General features: G+C 43.4%; 2 protein-coding genes across 9 annotated transcripts in view; one reads left to right on the top strand and one right to left on the bottom strand.

Annotated features, from left to right (window-relative positions):
- Positions 1 to 5,182, bottom strand: part of Zcchc2 (zinc finger CCHC-type containing 2) — a 47,216-nt gene extending 42,034 nt beyond the window's left edge. For all 7 annotated transcript variants that reach the window (XR_012912027.1, XM_075987634.1, XM_075987631.1 and 4 more), the window contains exon 1: positions 4,151 to 5,182. Coding sequence is in view for 6 of the 7 variants with exons in the window: in XM_075987634.1 (XP_075843749.1) it covers positions 4,151 to 5,065 (915 nt within the window). In the remaining variant the exon portion in view is untranslated. The remainder of the gene's footprint in view (positions 1 to 4,150) is intronic.
- LOC142858446 (uncharacterized) lies at positions 5,088 to 13,903 on the top strand. 2 transcript variants are annotated; one of them, XM_075987638.1, is made up of 4 exons: positions 5,088 to 5,518; positions 12,088 to 12,236; positions 12,653 to 12,757; positions 13,797 to 13,903. In XM_075987638.1, the coding sequence occupies exons 1-4, from the start codon at positions 5,088 to 5,090 to the stop codon at positions 13,826 to 13,828; spliced, it is 717 nt and encodes a 238-aa protein (XP_075843753.1). In that variant the 3' UTR covers positions 13,829 to 13,903. The 2 variants fall into 2 exon arrangements, with proteins under 2 accessions (XP_075843753.1, XP_075843752.1); XM_075987637.1 differs by lacking the exon at positions 13,797 to 13,903 and having other exon boundaries at positions 12,653 to 13,247.
- Positions 13,904 to 23,974: the final 10,071 nt, after the last annotated feature.

A 23,974-nucleotide genomic window follows, 5' to 3' on the forward strand; every position in this document is an offset into this window, starting at 1 on the left:
AGGATGCTGTGCTACACCTGCTCTCCCTTTCCACCTCCAGGAGGCAGACCCAGCTCAAATACTTGCTCCTAGAACAAGACCATTCAACATGGGAAACCTCAGGCAAGTCCCACTCTCTGACCATCACTCGTCACAGCAAGATATATTCTAGCAATGCCTTAAAAGATATATTCTAAGCCGGGCGGTGGTGGTGCACGCCTTTAATCCCAGCACTCGGGAGGCAGAGGCAGGTGGATCTCTGTGAGTTCGAGACCAGCCTGGTCTACAAGAGTTCCAGGACAGGCTCCAAAACCACAGAGAAACCCTGTCTCGAAAAACCAAAAAAAAAAAAAAAAAGATATATTCTAGCAATGCCTTAAAAGATATATTCTAGCAATGCCTCAAAAGTAATACAAATACGTATTCCCGGTGAACTTTAAAAACAATTTCTAACCCAATGAAATGGCACATATCTATATTCCACATTTCTGAGGCAATGGAAGTGGGATTTTCAGTTTGAGGCAAGCCTGGGTTATGTGTGAAACGCTGTCTCAAAAACAATAAAACACTATTCTTTTCTACAGCTCTCTTAAAAAAGCATTTTTGTGCCTAATACTGCAACAGAATTCTGGCATCTAAACTTCTGGGTAGCTGCTTTCTCTATGAACTCTGGTGGCACAAACTCATTTTCTTGGAGAAGTAGAATTTGCTAAAACTCATTGTAGAGTTTTGTTTCTCAGGCTCCAACAAAACTCAATTCTCATAATCTGTATTTCAAAATGAGTAGAAATATTTGGTCAGTCAAAGACAATACAGCTAATTTACATGTTTACAGAAAAAGAAACAATTTTACAAGTTTCCCCCCAGTAAATTTAGTAATTTTAGTAAATAAAGAACTCACAGCCACTTACTTTTGATGAGTTCAAGTGACACTAAGACACAGATCAAGTGTCTCGGTATTTATATTTTAATCTTTTATTCAAATATTAATACTATTTGTCAGGTCAAACAACCATTCTTCAAGCTCCAAGAACTACCACTATGGACTCTGGAGACAACCAATGCTTATACCTTTGCATTGCTAGTAAGGGATAAACCTAAAACCAAGCAGTGCATCTCATGAATAGTCTGAGTGACTTTAACCACTCACACACGGAGGATACATGTCTTTTCAATGAACTAATAATAAGGCTAATACCTCTCAAGCTACATGGGGGTTTGTTCCTAAGTCTTTATGGTTTACCTTCCTAGTAACAGGAAGAGGCCTGTTAAACGTCAGGTGTTTTCAGCTATTTTCCACTTACAAGAACTCTAACAAAGAGCTACACAGGTTTCCTAGGACACGGCTAATGGGCATTCCTACTGCTGTTCTTCGGCCTATTTGTGGAATCACAGACAAGTTAATGGCAGTCTACTGCAGCAGGGAAGAAAATGAGATTTATGTGCAAGTCTCCTAAAAGGAACGCCACGTAACACTACAGAATTATATAAATCCCATCTTAAAAACTACAAATTGTCACTTCTAGGAGTAAAACCACACGTGTACTTGTTTTTCTGGGGATAGCTTGTGGACTAGTCATCAAGTCCTTACAGAGCTCATGGCAAGACACTGAGCTGGCCTTGGTCACCTTCAGGCACAGAACAGAAAGCTGGCTAAAGCACATGTTCTACCCATAAATGTCATTGGTTTAAAAAATGTTAGACAAATCCGCTACATAGTTATTAGGTACAACTATAAAACTAGGTACAGTATTCCAGATCTGTATACTTTTCAAAAAATTAAAGAGTTCATTCTTTTTCCTCATCCGCTGAGGGCAGGTAAATATGCTTCCCCTGGTCACACACACTAATAAAAGACAAATATGGTTCCTAAGCAATGAGAAGCTGCATACCTGTAACCGAAGTTACTTCCGGGGCAATGGCCTGCACCCCCACGAACCTCCCCTTTACCGGGCCCACGTGGTTCTCCACCTCCACTACCAAGCCTGGCCGAGGCTCGGGTCCAGGGCGGGCCAGCCCTCGTCACGTGTGCTGCGCGGCCGCCATCTTGCCGGGCGGAGGAGGGGCGGCCCAGCCTGGCTGCTGTCTGTGGGCCGCGACCGCTTCCGAGCCGCCGGCGCTCCAGCCTTGTCCGGGCGGAATTGCGCCCGCGCCCTACCTGGCGAGTGCTTAGGTCACCGAGGGCCAAGCGACCGCTGGGCTGGACACTAAAACAGCCCACCTGCACCGCAGCCGCTAGAGTGACAGCCCGAAACGAGCATCAGCTGGAGGGCTTGGAGACCACACAGAAACTCGCCCGCCTCCAAAAGGTGGGATCTTCGTAGTTTCATCAGACAGCAATGGTTTGTTCATCAATCCTCAACAGCTGGGAAATATGCTCAGCATGCCAAAGCAAGTGCTAAGCAACAGCGCCAGGGTCGTGTGTAGTACTCACAAATCCCTGCAGTAAGATTTAGTCCCTGCTCCCACTTCCCGAGAAGTGATGGCGTGCTAAAATTAATGGCAGCGTGCCCAATGTCTGTCCACTCTCCCCAGCATTCACTGGTGGCCAGAAAAGGCCATGCACTGCAGGCAAGAAAAAAAAATCTCATTCCTCTGATTAGCACATACCTATCCCCTTCAGTCTGCTTTAGGACACTCACCTTAAAAGTAAGGGAGGAGACTCCTGACAGTTAAAATTCTGCAGTGACTACCCACGCTGGTGTAGTACGAAAGGAATCACGCAAACTGTCCCATTGTCAGCCTTTTCATCAGACCAAATTCAAGGTTATCTTTAGTCACAAGAAAGCGTGTTAAAACAGGTGCACACTCATCTTGAATTCATGCTTTCTTCTCTAAATTTAATAGCTGAGTGGTGTACCTTTTCAGGTCTATTTCGTGAGTAGGCTGAAGGGTGAATTAATTTTCACTATCATTACACACTATGCTGATAGTAGAGACACTAGAAGATGGTATGATTTTATAATCACCAAGAGAATGCAAAGTACTAGCTTTACTACATCTGCATTTTTAAGGTTTATAGTAAAACATGAACTTGTCACTTCACAAAAGCCTCATGGGGGAAAAAAAAACATGAAGCACTCGGCCTAGGTTATCTCAAAGGCCCTTTGTGATTGATCCTAAATGCCCTGAGTCTTTGGGTATATCCAATCATCAGTGAATCACAATGCTCAATTTGAGTTCTAGGATGCTGCAAGACATTGTTAACTTTCAAGCAAGGAGGAAAGGGAAATCTCCCAGGAAAGGGAAATCTCCCTTCTTAAAGTGGAAAAGCCTGACATCCTAATCAATATCTTTTAAAAGACCTGATCCACAAAAATAAGCTTTTAATCTAGTTTTACTGCAACTGAAACCGAGCCCCAGCCTCCACTAAGTCACCTTCCTTAACCGGCTCATTGGGCCTAATTAAACTGCTCTCAAAATTCCGTAAAAATTCTTCCATTTTTGCGACAAGTGGATTCCTATGTACTAAATATGTGTTTAAATAACTCCTTTAGACACCGTTAAGGCCTATAGTAAAGACCTATGATTACCAGACCCAACTCTGGAAGCAGAAGTCAAGCCCCTTAGGAAAGCTTTTCGTGGTTTGTTAAAGGTTTGGCCAGGCGATCCCAGGCCTTTTACCCAGATGACCAGTGTTAGGTCAGTTAATTAATAGGTCTCCATAGATTTTTTTTTTCTGAGAATACAAAGTTCTCTAAGTAGGAGCCAAAAGACCTACTCGAACTTTTTAACTGGCACACACTAAGCATGAAAAGTCCCTTATGGCATAGACTTTAAGCAGGCTGACAGACTAGGAAACGGCCCACCCAGGGCTAGACTGCGGCTGACAGGCCCTTCTAGCGCTTCCTTTTTCTTTTGCACGTAGTGCCCACAATGCTCAAAGCCCAAAGAGTCCCACAAAGCCTCCTCATCCGAGGTCTCGGGTCAGAGAGCTCCCCGTCTTCGGTGGCAACTCGTGCACGTAGAGACTTCTAGAGCATTCTGTTATGGCGGGCGGCTTGTTTGTGTATGAGGGTGACTGGAGCGGAGTCGCCCAAGAAAACTAAGAGGTTAGCCGTGGCGAGAGCCGTGGCGTGGTTATTCCGGGACACCTACACGAGGCTGGGGTCGGAGCTGGATTCGGGGGCCTCCGAGGGCGGGGCCGCTGGTTCGCGTCTCCGAGCCTTACCTGGGCCCTGGAGCCCGCAAAGTTGCACGCCTCCACCTCCGCGTCCTCGGGCTCCACGCGGAGCGCGCTGCGGAGCCTCTCCAGGTGCTCCCTCAGGGTGACCCGCTGGTGGAAGGAGAAAGCCGGGTGCAGCGAAGCCATGGTGAAGAGCAGCAGCAGTTCCTCCTGGGCCCTGAAGCCAAGCCCGCCTCCAGTCCCGAGCTCGGCGCAGCCGCCGCCTTCCGGGCCGAGGCCGTCCTTCTTCGCGTCCTGCTCGCCATCGCCACCCGGCTCGTCCTCCACGCTGCCACGCGAGCCCTCGGCCCGAGTCGCGCGGAGGCTCCTGAGCACCGCGTCCACCTGGGGCAGGAGGCGGTGCAGGCGGCCGGCGGCCTCCCGGTTCTCCGAGCCCAGCAGCGCCAGGTACACGATGAGGCGCGAACGCACGGCGGGTTCTCTGAAGTCAGCCAGCGACCCTGGGTCCGAGATGCCGTTGGCCTTGGCCTCGGAGTCGCGCAGGTAGTGGTAGTCCTTGCGCGCCAAGTCCTCCAGGCACGAGCCGAGGAAGCGCAGCTCCAGCGGGTTGCACAGGTCCAGCAGCCCGCACATGAACTCCAGGCGCTGCGCCGAGCCCAGCACCAGCCCGAACCACTCGTACACCCGCTCCTGCTCGCGCAGCGCCGCCGCGTGCCCGCCGCCGCCCGGCATGCCCGCGCCCGCCGTCGGCCCGTCAGCAACAGGCGGCTCGAGCCCCCGGGGCGGCGGCGGCGGCGGCGGGGGGCCCCGCGACAGGCCCGTGGGCGGCGGCGGGCGACAGTCGCGGCGGCGGCGCGGCGGCGCCTTTGCCCCCGGCCGCGCGTCCGCCTCGGGCTCCTCCGCGTCGGGTGGCGGCTCGCTGGGGTGCGTCGACTTCGGCGGCAGCTTCATCCTGAGCATCCTCGGCTAAGGCGGCGCGGACATGCGAGCGAGGGAGCGGGGGCGGCGGGAGGAGCCGAGAGCCCGGGCGGCGGCGCGGCGGTCAAGAGCGCGGCCCCTCCATGCCGCCGGGGCGGGGCGGGCCGGGGGCGGGTCTCGCCGGCGAGGGGGGCGGTGGCCGGCTAGCGTCGTCGTCCCGGGCCGGAGGCGGGGCGTGCCCGCGGCGGCTCCGCCCCTGGCCGCCGCGCCTGCTGGGGAGCGGGGTGCGGGAGGAGCAAGCCGACCAGCGCGTCCGTCTTCCGCCTCCTTCTCCGCGTCCGCACTGGGCTGGCGGCGACGGCCTGAGCGGTTCCTTCTCGAGCCAGCGGGGGGCACAGCGGCTTGGAGAGGAGGAGGAGTTGCGGGACTAGGCGGAGACGCTGGCGGGCTTCGCGCACTGCACCCCAGCCAATCGACGTCCAGAGCCGGAGTGACGTAAGCTCTCCCGGGCGCCTCCTTCTCTGAGAAGCCACGCCCAGGTCCTGCAAGACTGCAGGGCTCCGGCGGCTCCCGAGCGGTCCTATTGCTCTGTGGGTTCCAGCGGGCTGGAGACGGGGTTTGGGACCTTGGGACCGCGGCGGGGTGAGCCGAGATCGGCGACCAGCGGCTTGGCTTTTCTTGAGGGATCTGGCCCCTGTCCTGGCTGCTGACCATCTCACGTCAGCCGCTGCCGGGGAGCAGGACCCACACGGGTTCCCAGCCTCGGCCTCCTGGTGAACTTGGCGAATCTCAGCCCCTGGAAATTCTCACTTTCTAAAACTTTACCAGGACCATCGGTGTGGACGCTGAAACGCGGATCCGGGAGCTGAGCTGCCTTGCGAAGCAGTCTGGGGCGGTGAGCGCCGCGCCCAGGCTGGCTGCAAGGTGTTGATTTGGACCGGCTGGTTATCCGGAGGAGGGGAGGGTTGCCTAAGCCTAATGGTTGCTTCTGGCTTGTAAGGTTCAGTATAAGAACACCCTCCTGCCCCAAGTCTATGATTTTTCAGAAACATGTATTGGCTACGTTTTTGTTCCTATCCACGAACATTGAAAATTCTTGTTTTGGTGTGAGTTTTCCATAACACAAAAAATTTAATAAGATAGATCTTGACAAGGCTTTTAGCTTTTTAAGTAATACTACATTTTTAAGGGTTGGAGTCCCCTAAAATGTTTCTTTAACGGTGATATGCATATACATGTACATACATACATCATGCATATATACGTACACATGTATACACACACAAACACACACGTATGTATATAACCCTGCTCTAAAAAACCATCAAGGAGCTTTAAATCTGCTTAGAGGCTTCAGAGCCATCCTCCCATGCAACCTCTCCGGTGCTGGGGCCTGAACTCCCCTCAGAGTTCCTGCCATGCTGTCTACCCCATGGCTGTAAATAAATCTTGTGGCCTTGAAGGGGAAAATCAGGAATTTTTTTAAGTATTAATAAGAAAGCAAGTTTTTTTTTAAATCCGTACTGTTTTAAATTAAGACCTCATACTATATAGCCTTGGTAAGGGCGCGAGGAAAGGAAAATGCAGTTAATCAGAGTGCAGGGACACCTACAGGGTAGAATCTTGATTGTCTGGCAGCTCCGCAACTTTACCATTCCCAACAAACCTGCAGTAACCCTGAGTCAGCTTCAGTGGCAAAACTGGGAAATGGAGAATCACACAGCACATCTTCACGTTGTCAAGAATAACCAAAAGCCATCCTGGCATCTAATTTTCCGTTTCCTTGAGCTTCCTGGGTATAACTTAAATGCAGTAAAATGTCGACTTCAACTATCAACTGTCCTCCAATCTACTATTCGTGCTCTGGGTCACATTTCTGAAGCTTAGGATGAGAAGCTTTAAGTGATGAATAGTGTGAGACACCCCCCCACACACACACACTGCTTTGGATGCCTTCTGTAATGAGCAAATGCTGGGCCTCCATATTGAGTTTTACATGTGGCCAAGGCTTTGCATTTTTTACATCTTTACATTTTCCTTGGCATCAAAAAGCTACTTAGTATCAACTCCCAAAGCCCAATCCATGTTTTCATCAGAGTTAAATTTGTAATTAGTAACAATGACTTTCATCTTTCTAGCTTTGGCCAGCATTAGAAAACACAGTTGATAATAACAGTTATAAGTAGCATATATGATAGTTTAATGATTCAGTTTATCTTCCACCGGCTTGAGGATTTTCTACCCATAGGGTGTTTCAGGGCTCTCTGTCACCCTGTGTAAATCACACACTGACGGGTCTAAGTGTTTCTTCCACCCAGTGATAATAATAGAACACACTGAGCAAGGGTGAAGGATGGCTGCCATACTTGTAAGGGAGAGCCCCGGGCAAAAGAGGAGTGTGCTCACGGGGAAACTACCCAGGAGAAGCTAATGACACTGTAGAAACACTTTCTCCCACCTGGTTGCAAAGACCTGCTCTAAATTCCCAGTTATTTTATGCTCCAGGTGTAATCAGGTCAGATGGGACATAGTAATGGTGAGTGTGTGGTTGTGATGGTGGAACTTGTTTGTCAGAGACGTGTTTCTGAACCAGTCCTTCAGGGTAATTCTTCAAGACTGACTGAAGGGAAAAGACCCTCCCTTATGGTGGCACCTGGTTATGGGAGGCAGCATCTGCCAGAAAGTGACCCAGATAAAAAGTGGATTGAGAGGATCGCTGCCTGCCTTTCCTGTGAAAAAGTGGATTGAGAGGATCGCTGCCTGCCTGCCTTTCCTGGCTGAGCATCTCCTCTACTCCCGCCACTGCTGCTGTCTCCTTCCCTGACACCTGAGTCCAGTTTTACCCTTCTAGTGGGAAATGAAGATCAGCAGCTCTCCAGGCATTCTAGTACTTCATTGCCAGATTGGGACTGCTGAGCAATGTGTCTCTGGACTGAGAAACTACTTGCTTCTTAGCCTCTCCAGCATGGAGATAGTCGTTAACTATCTGGTAATGCCATACTGTATAAGCCAGTCCAGTAAATGTTTTAGTACACATTTTATTGGTTCTGTTTCTCTGGAGAACCCTGACAAATAGGGGTTAGCCCCTGAAAAGCAGTTTTCAGGTCACATGGTATTATTGTGTCTTGTCCTTAAGTTGCTCTTGATACTCATTTAGTATGACATGAAAGTGCTATTATATTTTAACATTCAAGTGTAAACAGAGACTGCTCGTTTGTTTCCTGGCCACCCAGACCTATATTATGCAGAAACTATATTAATTACAACACTGCTTGGCCTATTAGCTCAGGATTCTTATTAATTAACTCTTACATCTCTTTTTGTTTGTTTGTTTGTTTGTTTGTTTTTTGAGACAGGGTTTCTCTGTAGCTTTGGAGCCTGTCCTGGAACTAGCTCCTATAGATCAGGCTGGCCTCTAACTCACAGAGATCTGCCTACCTCTGTCTCCTAAGTGCTAAGATTAAAGGCCACCACCGCCTGGCTAACTCATACATCTTAAATTAACCCATTTCTATTAATCTGTGTATCACCACGAGACTGTGGCTTACTGGCAAGGGTCTGGCATCTGTCTCCTTTAGCAGCTACATGGCATCTCCCTGACTCCACCTACTCTCTCTCTCTCTATATATATATTTTTTTCCAATATTTATTTATTTATTTAGTATACAATGTTCTGTCTGTATGCCTACAGGCCAGAAGAGGGCGCCAGACCTCATTACAGATGGTTGTGAGCCACCATGTGGTTGCTGGGAATTGAACTCAGGACCTTTGGAAGAGCAAGCAATGCTCTTAACCACTGAGCCGTCTCTCCAGCCCATATATATATATATATATATATATCTTTCAACCTGCAATATTCTGCCCTGCCATAGGCCAATAATACCAACACATATACAGAAGGACATCCTACATCATCTCCCCTTATCTGTCTAAATAAAAAGGAAGGTTTTAGCATAGTAAAAATTACATATAGCAAAACAGATATTAAGAATTAGTCTTACAATATTTAGTTTACATTTATCAAATTAAGGAAAATACTCTATCATCTAGCCTATCTTTGTGAGTCTAAAGTTTTGTATCTAATTTATTCTTTATCACAACTAAGGGAAACTATAATTCTCTGTCTTCAACTCTTCAAAGACCCCAGATGGATATAATATTACCTAAATAAACAGGAAGTACATTGTAAGCAACTTCTAAAGTTCTAGAAATGACAGAGAAATCTCACTGTCTGGATAGTCTCCCAATGTTCTTCTGTATTATTGAGGCATCCATCTTCAGCCCACAAGCCCATAGTATCTAGCAGACTTTTCCATGAAGCAGGAAATTTGAAGATCTGTTTTATCTTATAATGGTGAAGTTCATCAGTCACTTTCTTCTGTGTCCTGCAGAATGTCTGGCAGTTTCTTTCATGAAGCAGGAACCCCGAGGGGCTGTTTCACCTTCTTTAGGCAAGGTTAGCAGTCATTTTTCTGTGGGACCTGCATGTTCAGTTGATACAGCATAACATCAAGCAGTCCAGGCAAGAGCAGTTTCTTGCCCAAATGGTTAGCCTTGTCACATTGAAGGCAAATTCCATAACATGTTTCTTCGAGGCCCATCAACCTCTCTGAAGTAAACTGGTGCTTCCAGAAGCAGACATGTCTCATTGTCAAAAAAAAGTCTGAGTTCTTTTAAATGCCATATTCTGTAGGTCTTGGAAGCATTGAAGATTATGTAGAAAACCAAACTGTCATGACTACAAGTTTGACCATTATAAATGACTATTAATCTGTAGTTTTTAATTATACATTACATTTTTTTTTTTTAGTTTTTTGAGACAGGGTTTCTCTGTGGTTTTGGAGCCTGTCCTGGAACTAGCTCTTGTAGACCAGGCTGGTCTCTAACTCAGAAGAGATCCGCCTGCCTCTGCCTCCCAAGTGCTGGGATTAAAGGTGTGCGCCACCATCTCCTGGCTACATTACATTTTTTAATGAGCTGCATAAACATAATGCCTTAAACAAGAGTAGAAATATACACATAACAAAATGGATGTTGTTAGAATTAATAAACCAAGATCCCCCAATGTAAACTATTCATCTCTATATCATTGCCCCCTTATTATTATTATTATTTAGAAATTGACTAGTACCATCTAACTATACCCAATTCCTTTTAAATAAAAACAAACACTTATATAAACAATCATTTTGGGAATTGGGCATCGTTTTCTTCAAACTGTGTCCTGTTGCTTGTTGGTTCCCAGCCTTTTAGCCCCAAAATAATCACACAGAAACTGTATGAATTATTGGCTAACTCTTACATATTAATTTAACCCATCTCCATTAATCTGTGTAGTGCCATGTGGCTGTGGCTTACCAGGTAAAGTTCCAGTGTCTGTCTCTGGCGGTGACTCCATGGCTTCTCTCTGACTCTACCCTTTTTTCTCCCAGCATTCAGTTCCATCTTCCCCGCCTACCTAAGTTCTGCCCTGCTATAGCTCCAAAGCAGTTCCTTTATTTATTAATGGTAATAACAGCATACAGAGGGAAATCCCACATCATTCGGCAAAGTATTTTTAGGGTTCTCGGAGACCTTTTGGGGGTTCTTGTTCCATCAAACCACATTAGCCTGGAAGGAATCCACAAGTTCTCATCTTCTGTGGAAACAAACGTGTGGATTTGTTGTTTCCAAAGCAACAAATCCTTTGACTCAAATTTTGAAGTCAAGATACCTTTATGTTGGTTTAACTTAGCAGTCTCTAGAATCAAATGTCTCTCTGCAGTCAAAAAGTTCAAAGAAAACACAATAATCTATGTAATCCAGATTCTCTATGTGTATCCCATCTTTACATGGCTTATTTTTCTTTACTCCTTTAATCTCTGACTGCCTGTATTCTTTTATATTACTTCTACTGTCTCTTTAAAGATTTTATTTTTAAAAACTATTTTTGTAAACCTCTGTACTCTTTTTCTTCTCTCTCCCAAGCCTACATACATTTTTTTTAAAACACACTATGACCTGTTCAGAGGTTTATTTCTGTTTGAATCTGTCTTTATTGCATATCTGTAATAATTTTCTGACCAGGAGTGTCTTTTTTTTAATTGCTAAACGAGTCTGGCTGGACCAGCTCGGCTGTTGGCTCTACCTAGTCCAACATGGCAGAGGCATGTTCATTGCCTCTGTGAGCCATGCTCTCCACCTCAGCATCAGGGATGCAGCAGGTGCAGCGTGCTGCTCACAAAACCCATTCAAGTGCTTGGCCTCTGGAAAGAGCCAGAGTTATTTGCTGCCAGCACAAACCAGGGAACCAGGAAGCCATTTCTTAAAGGAGCCGTGCCTCTGCTTGCAGCCTACAAACAGGGCCTATCTGGAAAAAAAAAGTGTGGCTACCAAGAAGCTGTGCATGGCTCCCATTTTTGTGAGTCTAGAAGTACTTTTTTTTTTAAGCTTTCTTAGGCTTTATGTGGATGTTCATTCTGGAATGTTGGATATAATTTTATAAAAGGAGACTGTTTGTCTCCTGAATAATCACATAGAAACTATATTAATTATAACACTGCTTGGCCTATTGGCTCAGGATTTTTATTAACCAACTCTTATATCTTAAATTAGCCCATTTCTATTAATCTGTGTATCACCACGAGACTGTGGCTTACTGGCAAGGGTCTGTCTGTCTCCTTTGGCAGCTACATGGCATCTCCCTGACTCTGCCTACTCTCCAGACTGGCTATATTCTTCCGGCTATATTCTGCTTTACCATTGGCCAAAGCAGCTTTACTTATTAACCAATAAAAGAAACACATATACATAAAGACATCCCACATCATTCAAGTTTGTATTTCTCTGCAATAAGAAACTAGGCTTTAAGGGAAGGCTGTACTTTGAATTTAGATGCTAGCAATGATGGAAGGACATTTAAATCCCACCTTTCACAGTTGGGTTACAGCTAGTAATTTTACCCAAACCCCAAATAGCTGAGTGGTTCAGAATAAACTGAAATACTTGACATTTTCTGCTCTATAAAAGGATATATTGGGGTCTGAATGGTTCAGCAGCTAAGTGTGTGTACTTCTCTTGCACAGGACCCAAGTTCAGGAGTTTAGCTCCCAGCACCCACATCAGGAGACTCACATTGCCTGTAACTTCAGCCCCAGGGGATCTGATGCCTCAGTCCTCCATGTGGACTATGCTCACATGCACAGACATATATGTACCTGTAATTTAAAGGACGGTATGTTTAAGCACTCTGCCTAGCTAAGACTAAGATATTATCCAAAACATCCAGTCTGACTCATATCTAAAGTCGTGTAAATCAAGAATATTGACCTACTGATCTTCTAACATGTTTCTTCCTCCACTGGATATCTTTTTAAAGACTTGTTCTCACTATGTAGCTTGGCTGGACTTGAATTCACAAATAGTAGGATTATAAGTGAGTCACCAAGCACGCTTGGGTAGGATGTAAATGTCAATTGACTGGCCATGTTTTATTCAGCTTCATATTTTACCAGCTGTTAACATGCTCCTCCCACTTAGCACATGTTAGATGTTTCTAAATGATTATGAAATAAACAGATGAATGAACAGTAAAACAGATGTAAAGTTCAGAAGTTTCTCAGGCATTGAACCTTCTTCCATGTCTAACAGGAAAGACAAAACGTACATACCAGCATCTTCAAGCCAGGCCTCAGGTTGTTTTTTACTCCCCTTGCCGAAGTTGTGTGTCTACCCTTGATCAATTCCTGGGTCCAGGTATGTGGAGTAAGTTTCTTCAGAATTATAAGGATCCCCAGAAAAGACAGCAAGGATCGTTGCCAAAGGAGGAAGGGAAGCATAGGTGCCAAGGAAGCAAATTCATACGGCAGTGTCACTTTAGCCTGCCCTTTTTATCATATAAATTGTCATAAGTATATTTCAGAAACAATGCTCTGTTTGACCAGGCCACACACAGCATTATACCTGGATGTTAATTTTAAAAATATTTTTGAAAAGTTGATCAAAAGATCTTGAAAATAATACAAGCCAATTATTTCTTGAGATACATCTTAAAATTACTTATAACTTTTTGTCAGGGTTTCAAAAATACAAGGCAGTTGAGGAAAAAAATCACAAGTATTGTTTCTGTGGTGGTATTTTCAGTGGTAGCTTGGGACTCTGTGTCTCACTGTGGTGGAAGACACCCTTGTGGGGAGCCTAGCTTTGAACTGAACTCTGTATCCCTGGATTTTTAAATTCTGTTTGTCAGAAGGATTCTGTGAGCCTAACTCGATAAGAATAACTATGTTCTCACACACTAGAACTTTTGGGGAAATTAAATCTGTTATCTTTGACTGTTGAGAAGTAAACTTGATTCTAAAATGGTTTGGTTTGGAAAAGCTCTCAAAACTACTGACTTCTGTTAGGAATCCACAAATCTAAAATTCTGCTACTTAGTTTGAAATCAGTCATGTCACAGGACAGATGAACTCCAACTTACTAAGTCTGGGAGACTTTGAGTGTCAAAAATAATGCAATAATATTAATAGATTTAAAAAAAATCTAGCCCATGGGAGTATAGGAGGCGCAGGCGCTGGGAAAAGCAATCTTAGGTAACATTGTGTAATTGTCATTATTGTGATTATTGGTTCAGCATCACCTCAGCTAAAATCAGAAAAAGACTAGAGAGAAGGCTCAGCAATTCACACTGCTTGTGCTTGCAGAAGGCGCAGGCTCAGTCTCTGTCGTCCAATGGCAGCTTACTTGTCTCCATAACTTCTGTGGAAGTTCTGATGCCCCCTTCTGACCTCCACAGGCACCAGGTACGTGCAGCACAGACAGACATAGAAGCAAAACATTTGTATAGGTAAGTAAATCTAAAAACTACTTTAAAACAAAGAAAATAGATCTTATGGGACTAAATCTAAGGAATGCCATCAAAGCCAGGACGTCACAGACAGCATTAGCAACAATGGAAAACTAATATTTATTTTTTGTCATGTCAAGGGTGCTACTAGAAATACACATATCTTATATTTTTGTCAAAATATGTAAAATTAATCTAATTGTGAGGAAATAAGATTAACTTAGACTTTGGGACATTATTTGGGATCACCTCGATATTTAAAAATATCAACACCATCAAAGCAACTATAGGATACTCTTCTAGATGAAAGGATTCTCAAGAGATATAACAATTGATTTTATTGGTTCCTTAGATTAAAAACCTAAAAGAATTTGGGGATAATTAGGTAATTTGACTATGAGTTTATTAGACACTTTTTGCCACAATACTGACTTTTTTAGGTAAAGTAATAACATGGTGGCTTATAGGGGAAAATCTGCAAGAGATATATACAGAAACACCGAAGGTTGAAATGCTGTGGTATGTACAATTTATCTTCAGATAGCTCAGGAAAATAGTAGAAAAGGCAAAGTAAATCTGATAAAACATTAACTCAATCTAAGAGGGGTAAACAATGTACTGTTTCAGTTTTCTGTCGGTGTGAAGTTTTTCAAAAAAAATGGAAAAACTAGAGATCCCAGAGGATTTCTGAAAACTGCACGAGGCCGCACACCATGTCCACACAATTCACTCAGTAACAGTCCATGTGATTGTAACACAGTGGGACCCTTCCTACCATTTAGGAATGTCATTGCTGTTGTAATGGCAACACAATGCATTCCTGACTTGTTTGTGATGATTCTGGTGTAATAATCCCATGGTGCTGCTCACCATACGAAAGGGTAACACATGTATGCAGTGTGCCCAGCACTTGATGATGATGATAAGTGATTGCTCCTGTACTGTAATTTTTAGTTACTTTGGAATGCCCTACTTACACATAAAAAGAGTACCATGACACACTCGCCCCAGACTCATGCTTATTGTGTCTGTTGGTTGTATTTTTTTTTTTTTTTTTGGTTTTTCGAGACAGGGTTTCTCTGTGGTTTTGGAGCCTGTCCTGGAACTAGCTCTTGTAGACCAGGCTGGTCTCGAACTCACAGAGATCCGCCTGCCTCTGCCTCCCAAGTGCTGGGATTAAAGGCGTGCGCCACCACCGCCCGGCTGTTGGTTGTATTAAGAAGTCATCTGAATGCATTCCATGGCATGTAAACAGTAGCATCAGCTAGCCATGCATTTTTCAGAATATTATCTTTGTTGTTAAGTGTGCTTTGCCACAGTATACAATATGCAAGTACAGTTTAACACATACAGAGTTGTTTAATAAACTGATTTTCTAAATGGGACAAAGCATTATCCAAAGTCCCTTCAAAACTAAGATATAAGATTTGTAAAAAGGTTTAGAAACAGAGAACCGTTTTTCTGAATGTGTTACCTCAACTTATTGACCTTTTAAACCTGTAGGGAGTAAAGCTTGTCAGACCAACTGGTCATGGCTTGTAGACTCACCAGGTGTCCCAAGAATACGTTTGTCAACTTGTTACAAAAAAAAAAAAAAAACCCTGAGACAGAGCCAAGTCCAAGCAAGGTCACCCTCAGCAGAAACCTTAAGGGAGGCTGGAGAAAAATCATAGCACTCAAATGCCCAGCCGAGTGCTGAGTGGCTGCCATCCTGTTTGGACTAGCAAAATGAAATTATCTTCATTAGTTGAAGGTCTTATCTGCCTTCTTTCAAAAGAGATTCAGGAGGCTGCTTGTCATCTGCAACTAGGAAAGTGGATAGCGTGTGCACAGTACGGTAGATTGTAACATGAGGTCCTGCTTGTTGGGGTTTCTGTCCTGCCCAGTTCCCATAGCCAGGAAGCCCCCAAAGAAATTACACAGAGGTCTCCATAAGTTATAAACTGATTGGCCCATTAGCTCAGGCTTCATATTAACTCTTATAACTTATATTAGCCCATTATTTTAGTATATGTTAGCCACATGACTCAGTACCTTTTTCAGTGGGACAGGTCACAACATCCTGCTTCTTCAGTATCTGGACAAGACTGCCAAAAGAGCTTCCTTCTTCCCAGAATACTCCTGTTCTCATTGCCCCACCTCTACTTCTTGTCTGGTTTTCCTGCCTATACTTCCTGCTTGGCTATTGGCCAATCAGCGTTTATTTAAAATATAATTGACAGAATATAGATGATTATCCCACACCACTTCCCCCTCTTTTTTTTAAACAAAGGAAAATGTCCATAGTCTCATTTTGGGGGACTGATGCATAAACTGGCATGCAGTACCCACAGAGAGATGACTGCTGAACTTGCCTAAAGGTGAGATGGTCCTTCAAGGTTCCTGCTTCATGAAAAAGTCCCAAGACATTCTGTAGGACACAGAAGAAAGTGACTGACAAACTGCCAATATAGGCAACACTGTCTTTAAAATTTCTTGCTTCGTGGAAAAGACTGCTGGATACTATGGGCCTGTAGGCTTAAGATGGATGCCCCAGTGGTACAGAAGAACTTTGGGTGACTGTACAGGCAGATGTCTCTGTCACTTCTAGAGTTTTGGAAGTTTCTTCTCATTTACTTAGGTAATATTATATTCTTCTGGAGTCTTTGATGGAGTTAAAGAATAGATAGATAGTTATAGTTTTCTTTTGTTATGATAAAAGATAAAATAGATATAAATATTGTAAGTAATTTTTTACTTACATATAACTGTTTTGTTATATGTAATTTTACTATGTTAAGTCTTTCTTTCCTTTTTAAACAGAAAGGGGAAATGGTGTAGGAGGTCCTTCTGTTTGTGTGTTGCTTTCATTGGTTAATTAATAAAGAAGTTGCTTGGCCTGATAGGGCAGAACTTAGGTAGGTGGAGAAGACAGAACTGGATTCTGGGAGGAAGAAAGCAGAAAGAGAGGGAACCGCCATGGGGCTGCCAGGTCAGACATGCTGAATCTTTCCCGGTAAGCCACGACCTCATGGTGAACACAGATTATTAGAAATGGGTTAAACCAAAATGTGAGAGTCGGCCAACGGAAGGCTGGAGTTAATGTTCAAGCAGTAATTTAATTGATACAGTTTCTGTGGGACAGAACAAAGGGCCCACACTCCCTTCAACAGTAGATGGCACACACCTCAGTGTGGACAGCTCCTACATCCGTGGATATAACTTTCTGTCCCTGTAAACACCCCCTCTGCCCTGGAGAAGAGTTCCTTCTTTTGGTCTGTCTTTTACTTTCATGAAGAAGTATCTTTCCTCTGTCAAATCTTCACATTGTAATTCTAATTCAGAATTAGTCTTGACTAAGATTCCAGTGTCCCTGTGATTTACTTTGAGCAGTGGAGGCAGCCTTGTGTCCTATCTTTGTGACAGGGATATTCCCATATTGGAATTGAATAGCATTTTGTTTTACCAGATCTTTATATGTAAGTCAAAGTGACCATTCCCTCTGAGTACTACCAGCTGGGGGAAGTCACATGGCCTTAGTGATGACGCAGACTGCCGTTCACGTTCTTTCAAATTATATAGCATAGTAAATACGATTGATCCCAAATGATACTATAACAATACGACAAGTTGGAACAGGCTGAGACTGTAGCTCACTTGAGACAGTAATTCTCTATCGTGCATGAAGACCTGAGTTCAATCTCCAGGATTGCATAAAATCCTGCATCGTGACACTTAGCTGTAACCTTAGCATGTGTAGGAGGCAGGAAGACCAAATTTTCAAGGTTATCCTCAGCTGCATAGTAAGTTTGAAGCCAGTCTAGGACACATGAACCCCTTCCCTTTTCTTGAGATAGGGTCTCACTGTGTAGCCCTGGCTAGCCTGGAATTCAGTATGCAAATAAGGCTGACCTTGAACACATTCCCAAGTGCTGAGACCACACCAAGCCTAAAGCCCTATTTTATAAAAATAGTTTTTATATCTTTTTAATATTACCTATCAATTTTAAAGGAATGGTTGCAAACCTTTGCACAAAGATAATACAAATAAATTTACTTAAGTTGTAATAATTTTAAAAAGTAATTAGACTTACTTTTTAAAATTATTTCTTTTATTTTAGTTCATTTGGAAATTAAAGTCAGCCAATTTATTATTTAGGAAGATATATTCTACATACTCAACTGATTATTATAATCAGCTGAAGCTCTGCAAACATAAGCTAAGTAAACATAAACCATATTCTTGCTGTATTCACATAAAAGTTTAGTTTAACATGTGACACTGATTTTACAGTTTGGTTATATTTGAAAGATTAATAGATACCTATTTTGTTGCTAAGCCTCAGATCAAGGTTCATTTTTCTATAGGCCATAGTGGTATTTTAAATTTTCCGTCACTCTTTGCAGTGTTGATTGAGTTTTCAGTCTAAATCTCAAAGGTCTTACTGCTTTTTCTGTTTGTGTTTTTATGAGACAGCTGTAAGATGAAAGGTTTTTACTTTACAGCCGTCTACTGGTTCTCAGATTTAACTGCAAATACATGGTTAGCAAGCTCACGGTGGTGTCCTTGCTGCCCTGCGATTTGGGTGGCCTGCAGAGTCATTCTGATTCTGTCAGAAGACGCTGGAAATGGTGCAAGAAGAGTTAGAAGTGGCAAAAGAACGCTGGGTCATTTGCTGGCCTCTGACCTCTGAGTCCAGGCTGCAGCGGATGACTCAGGCAAGCCTGTCACAAGTAGATGACCACGTGGTGCTAAGTTCAGCCTCACGTACACGGCCAGCTCTTCCAGAGCCCACCCCAGCACACTTTGGCTGCCAGGTCCCAGAAGCATTTAAGGTCAAGGGATGCTGCCAGCTTCCTGCTTGCAATAGCTGCGGTAAAAGCGGCACCACATCTCCCCTGGATGGCACCCGATGTGCTGCCCTGATGGTTTCTGTTTTCTTCACCCAGCCCTTCGGGCCCGTGTGTTCTTTACTCTCGTGGGTTGAAGAAGTCACAGAAAGGAAGGAAATGACGGCCAAGGGAAAACAATCATTTCCTATAGGAAAACGACTTCCCGAATAGAGCAACCGCAGTGGCATGAATGACCACATGCAGAATGCCGAACGGTGTCAGTTTACGAGCGAATTTGTGCGGCCTCCCGTCCATCTTCATGACACTCTTCAGACACGTGCATTGTAGATGAGGAAATGGAGGCTGTGAGGTTAGGTCATTTCCCTGGGTTTTATGCTAGAAAGTAACCCAGGTATCCAAACCCTGATTCCCCTTAAAACCAAGCTTCAGCTACTACCCTGTCAATGATGTGTAAGATACTTTCAATGAAATCAAAAAGTTTAGTGTTTACCATTTATCCTGACTATAAAATCCATATGTATTCACTACTAAAATTTTAACTAAAAGAGCAAAAAATTAGATCAGCCACAGTTCCTCTGCTTGTAGTTTCCTGTGGATTTCATCCCCATGGTACCAGGAAGTGAACTCAGGGTCTCCTACAGGTAGGAAAGCACCTGCCACTGAGTGGTACGCCAGCCCACAAGACCTTTTCAATGCTTTTCTGTGACTCAGTTTGTAGAGGCTTCTGGGGATTTGCACTTTAGAAAACACTTTACCACTGAGATACATAGCTGACTGGTTGTGTTTCTTTTTTACATTTATTTATTATGTGTGTGCATGTACACATGCATGTCGTGGCCTGCCTGTGGAGGTCAGAGGGCCACTTGTGGGTGTTGATTTTCTCTCCTCTCCGTGTGGGTTCCAGGCTCTTACCCACTGAGCCATCGTGCAAGCCCCCGAGGGTTAGTTGTAGAATACATATTCCTCTATAGTTTGGAGGTACCACATTTTTCATTTAAAATTAGATTTCTAGTTTCAATTTTGGATTTTTTGTTAATATACAGAAATATTATTGATTTTGGCATGTTAAAATTTTATTCTGCAGCCTTATTGATTTCTTCAATAGTTCTAGTATTTCCATGTGTGTGTGTGTGTGTGTGTGTGCATATGTGCATGCACGCATGCACATGTGCAAATGTTATTCATGCACATACATTCCTTCAGTTTCACATACCGGATCGTAAGTCTATAAGGCTGTTTTTATTAAAATTCTCATCACTATGCCTTTTTTTTTTTTTTTTGGCCTTCCCTGAACTTCCTAGAATGTCTAGAACAAAGCAAACAGAGATGATAAGAACTGATACTTTTGCCTTAGGCACAATGTTACCAGGAGAAACATGTAATGTTTTACCATTTTGGGAGTCCTTATAATGTTTCTGAGACTTTGTACTCATTTCTTTTGTGTGTTTGTGTCTTTCCTTCCATGTGGAAAAGGTTTCCAGCTCAGCCATTGTCACAGACTCCCAGTCAGTCTTCAGGGTTGAGGAGCAGCAGGCCTTTCCCTTGAAGCTTTCATGTCCAGCTCCAATGGACCTTCTGACTTAGGGGAAACGCAGAGGGTTTTATGCTTCCCCTAATATTTAAAAATTTGTACTTGTATATATGGGTATTTTTTTTTGGACCACAGGAGTGCCTGCTGCTCTCAAAGGCCAGAAGAGGGGTGCACGAGACCCTCTGAACCCTCTGGTTGTGAGCAGCCATGTGGTCCTTTGGAGGCTGCACCCAGTGCTCATGAATCCCCGAGCCATCTTTCCAGCCTGTTTTCTAATCCTAAGTGATGTTGGATTTGGGGGGAAAATGCTTTCTAGTTCTGTTCACATGACTGTGTGTCTTTAAAACTCTATTTTATTAAATGGTATATGGTGTTGAATGACATCCATTAAACCAGCCTTGCATTCCTGGGGTAAACTTCAGTTGGTAGAGTCTGTTTGTACATTACTGCTTTCCCTTTGCTAATATTCTGCTGAGGAGCATAGAAATGGACAATTTTTCCCTTATAATTAGTTCCTCTGAAGTTGTGTGTATGTGTGGATATTTTACTGTCTTCGATTTGGGTACACATTAACAATATCACAGAATAACTTGAAAATATCCCCCTCTTGCTCTGTTTTCTAGGAAAGTTGATATTATTTTTCTTTTGTACATGACTTGTAGAAACTGTCCCTGGAAAAGTAACCAGGCCTTTTAACTGTGAGAGTATTTTAAATTACAAATTTAAATTACTTCACTGTGGGACTGTTCAAATGTTCTATTTCTTGTGGAATTTAGATGGTTAATTTTTTCTTCATAGGAATTTGTCCACTTCATTTTAGCTATATGATCTGTTTCCATAAAGTTCTTTACTATATTTCCTTTACCCTCCCCACTTATTTATGTAGCTTTGGCTGTTCTGGGACTCCTCAGTAGACCAGGCTGTCCTCTAACTCAAAGAGATTCACCTGCCTCTGCCCCTGAATTCTGGGATTAAAAGCAGGCACCACTGCTGGCTGGCTTCCTTTAAAATTTAATTTTAAAGTGTATAAATTCAGTAGTAATGCTACGCCTTCATTCTTGTTTGTGTGTGTCTGTCTGACTTCTCATTATTTTTGTCATGAATCCACTTTCAGTTTTTTTAAAATATTTATTTATTTATTATGTATACAATATTCTGTGTGTATGCCTGCAGGCCAGAAGAAGGCACCAGACCCCATTATAGATGGTTGTGAGCCACCATGTGGTTGCTGGGAATTGAACTCAGGACATTTGGAAGAGTAGGCAATGCTCTTAAACTCTGAGCCATCTCTCCAGCCCCTCCACCTTCAGTTTTTATATATTCTGATATCTCTCAAAACCTTTCTGCCTTCAAATTTTCTCCATTGCTTTTCTGTTTTCTTTCATTGACTCCCTTTCTCAAATCTATTATTTCCCTCTTTTTATTAGTTTGAGCTCATTTCTCTGTCTTGTTTTGTTTTGAAGATGATTATTCTTTTCTGTGAGCAGTGCTACCTCTCACTGCATTCTCCTGCATGCTGCCTTAGCTACAACCCCTACATTTGATACATTTCTCTCTATTTCACTGAAAGTGTTTCCCTTGAAATACTGACATCGAATGATCTTGTTGGGCTCATCCTAAAATTCATTTATTCTTTTGTAACATTAATTCTGTTACTGAGACTCCTCAGTGAATTATTCATTTCACTTTTCAACTATAATTTTTTTTGGTTCTTTTAATGAATTTCTATACTTTTATTAATATTTTCTGTTGGTTGGGATAGTACTGTCATTTCATTTATTGTCAGCATTGTTTCCTTTTTTAACTGTATTTTGTTTTGTCCACTATCTCTAACATCTGAGTCCCCTCAGTGGTTGTCCCTGTCGTCTGTTCTTTCTCTCCTCTATTTGAGTCATACCACTTCATTTTCTTGAAGTCTGGACACTTAGAGAGCTTATTATAACAGTGTATTTGACTCCAACACATGCAGTGTGGTTGCTGCTGTGATCCTTCATCCGCTCTCTAATGTTTTCCCTCGTGAGGTCCACAGATGTCATCTTCTTCCACCTTGACTGGAGGTCAGAAGGTCATCTTAATCACACCCTGCAATGGTGCTGCAATGGTACCTGCTGCAGCAATGATGGTCAGCCACCTCTAATGCTGGCCTGTCAGGAAAAGCATGGGCAGTTCAGACTTACCTTTGAAACTTAGTAGAAGCAAAAGGTGGACAACAGGAGAGGAAAAAGACTCTTAACTCACCCATCACAGAAACCTCTTCTTGTCTTTTGATTAGAATGGATTTAAGAGACTTTATTTGACAAAGTGTGGATTTATTGTCAATTTCTATGCTAGAATTGTGATATTAACCTGTTAATGTTTGTAACTGCTTTAGTTCATGAAGATGCTACTGATCAGAAAAAGGTTTGAGCTTGTCTGAGAATTTTGACACAAGAAGTTCTTAGATTTGCTATGTTTAAAAGGTCAATTTTGGGTTTTGACTGTAGCTGAAAACTGATAGATCAATTTAAAAAGGATCTCACCTCAGGACATACTTTACTAGGAGATGATACTGTAGCCGTAGGAGCATGTGTGTAACAGCATTGTCTGCGCTCCTTTTCTAGAAGATACTGTAGCCATAGGAGCATGTGTGTAACAGCATTGTCTGCGCTCCTTTTCTAGGAGATACTGTAGCCATAGGAGCATGTGTGTAACAGCATTGTCTGCGCTCCTTTTCTAGAAGATACTGTAGCCATAGGAGCATGTGTGTAACAGCATTGTCTGCGCTCCTTTTCTAGAAGATACTGTAGCCATAGGAGCATGTGTGTAACAGCATTGTCTGCGCTCCTTTTCTAGGAGATACTGTAGCCATAGGAGCATGGTGTAACAGCATTGTCTGCGCTCCTTTTCTAGGAGATACTGTAGCTGTAGGAACATATGTGTATCAAAGCATTGTCTGCTTGCATATGATCATTTCTCTTGACAGAAAATTGGCTGAAAGCTGCACAGCACCTAGAGGTGCTTTCTCCCTTAACCCTTTATTTCCAGAGGCTGGCAGTCAAAGACAGGTAAGATATTTTTCCCTCAGGCAGTCTAAGACAGGACTTACATGAGGGAATGTATATACTGATGAGAGGTGAGTCTGGAAAATGGTGAAAGGACCCGTTAGGCAGGTGCAGTAATCTGTCCTTTAGCAGAAGTGCAGGCTTTATTAAATAAAATAAAAAAGAGGAAATAGTGAGGACCCACAGGTGTGAACCTATTCCACCTTGACAGGAGGTCAGAGAGTTTGAACTTATCAGTGCTCTCTCAAAATTGTTGACAACAGGTATGGCTACAAACAAGAGATTTTTACTTAGGGTGTTAATTAGTATTTTGGTTGTAGAGATGGATCTGCTCTACCTGGACTGAAGGTTGGAGAATTCAAGTCTATTTCTTTTATCATGTTAATGAAGTCCATTGCCTCCCTCCTTCCCTTTTGGAGTGAAGGCTATAAGCATGTGGAGAAGAAATGAGGACAGATTCAGGATTCAGTATTCACTGAATTTCCCTCCTGATGCTGTTCAGGGTTTCTGTCTCTTATTTCATATTTCTGTTCCTTTTTGTAATAGTAAAGATAAAACACTACAGGTTCCCGAGTGGCGGCAGTGGGCATCAGGTGACAAGGGGCAGCAGGTCCCAGGCAGGGAGCCATGCAGCAGGTAAGAGACCTCAGCGGGTCAGCTGGTCCAACAAGGAGCCATAATGAGTGAAAGACAGAGACAGATATGCATGCCATGCAGAGAAA

This window comes from Microtus pennsylvanicus, chromosome 10 (assembly GCF_037038515.1).
Source record: "Microtus pennsylvanicus isolate mMicPen1 chromosome 10, mMicPen1.hap1, whole genome shotgun sequence".
Lineage (NCBI taxonomy): Eukaryota > Metazoa > Chordata > Mammalia > Rodentia > Cricetidae > Microtus > Microtus pennsylvanicus.

Excerpts from the sequence above, each read along its gene's own strand:
- LOC142858446 (XM_075987637.1), top strand. The coding sequence starts at position 5,088 with ATGCGAGCGAGGGAGCGGGGGCGGCGGGAGGAGCCGAGAGCCCGGGCG. Across the intron at positions 5,519-12,087 it reads ACGTCCAGAGCCGGAGTGAC|GACCCAAGTTCAGGAGTTTA; the intron begins GTAAGCTCTCCC and ends TCTCTTGCACAG. Across the intron at positions 12,237-12,652 it reads TACCTGTAATTTAAAGGACG|GAAAGACAAAACGTACATAC; the intron begins GTATGTTTAAGC and ends CATGTCTAACAG.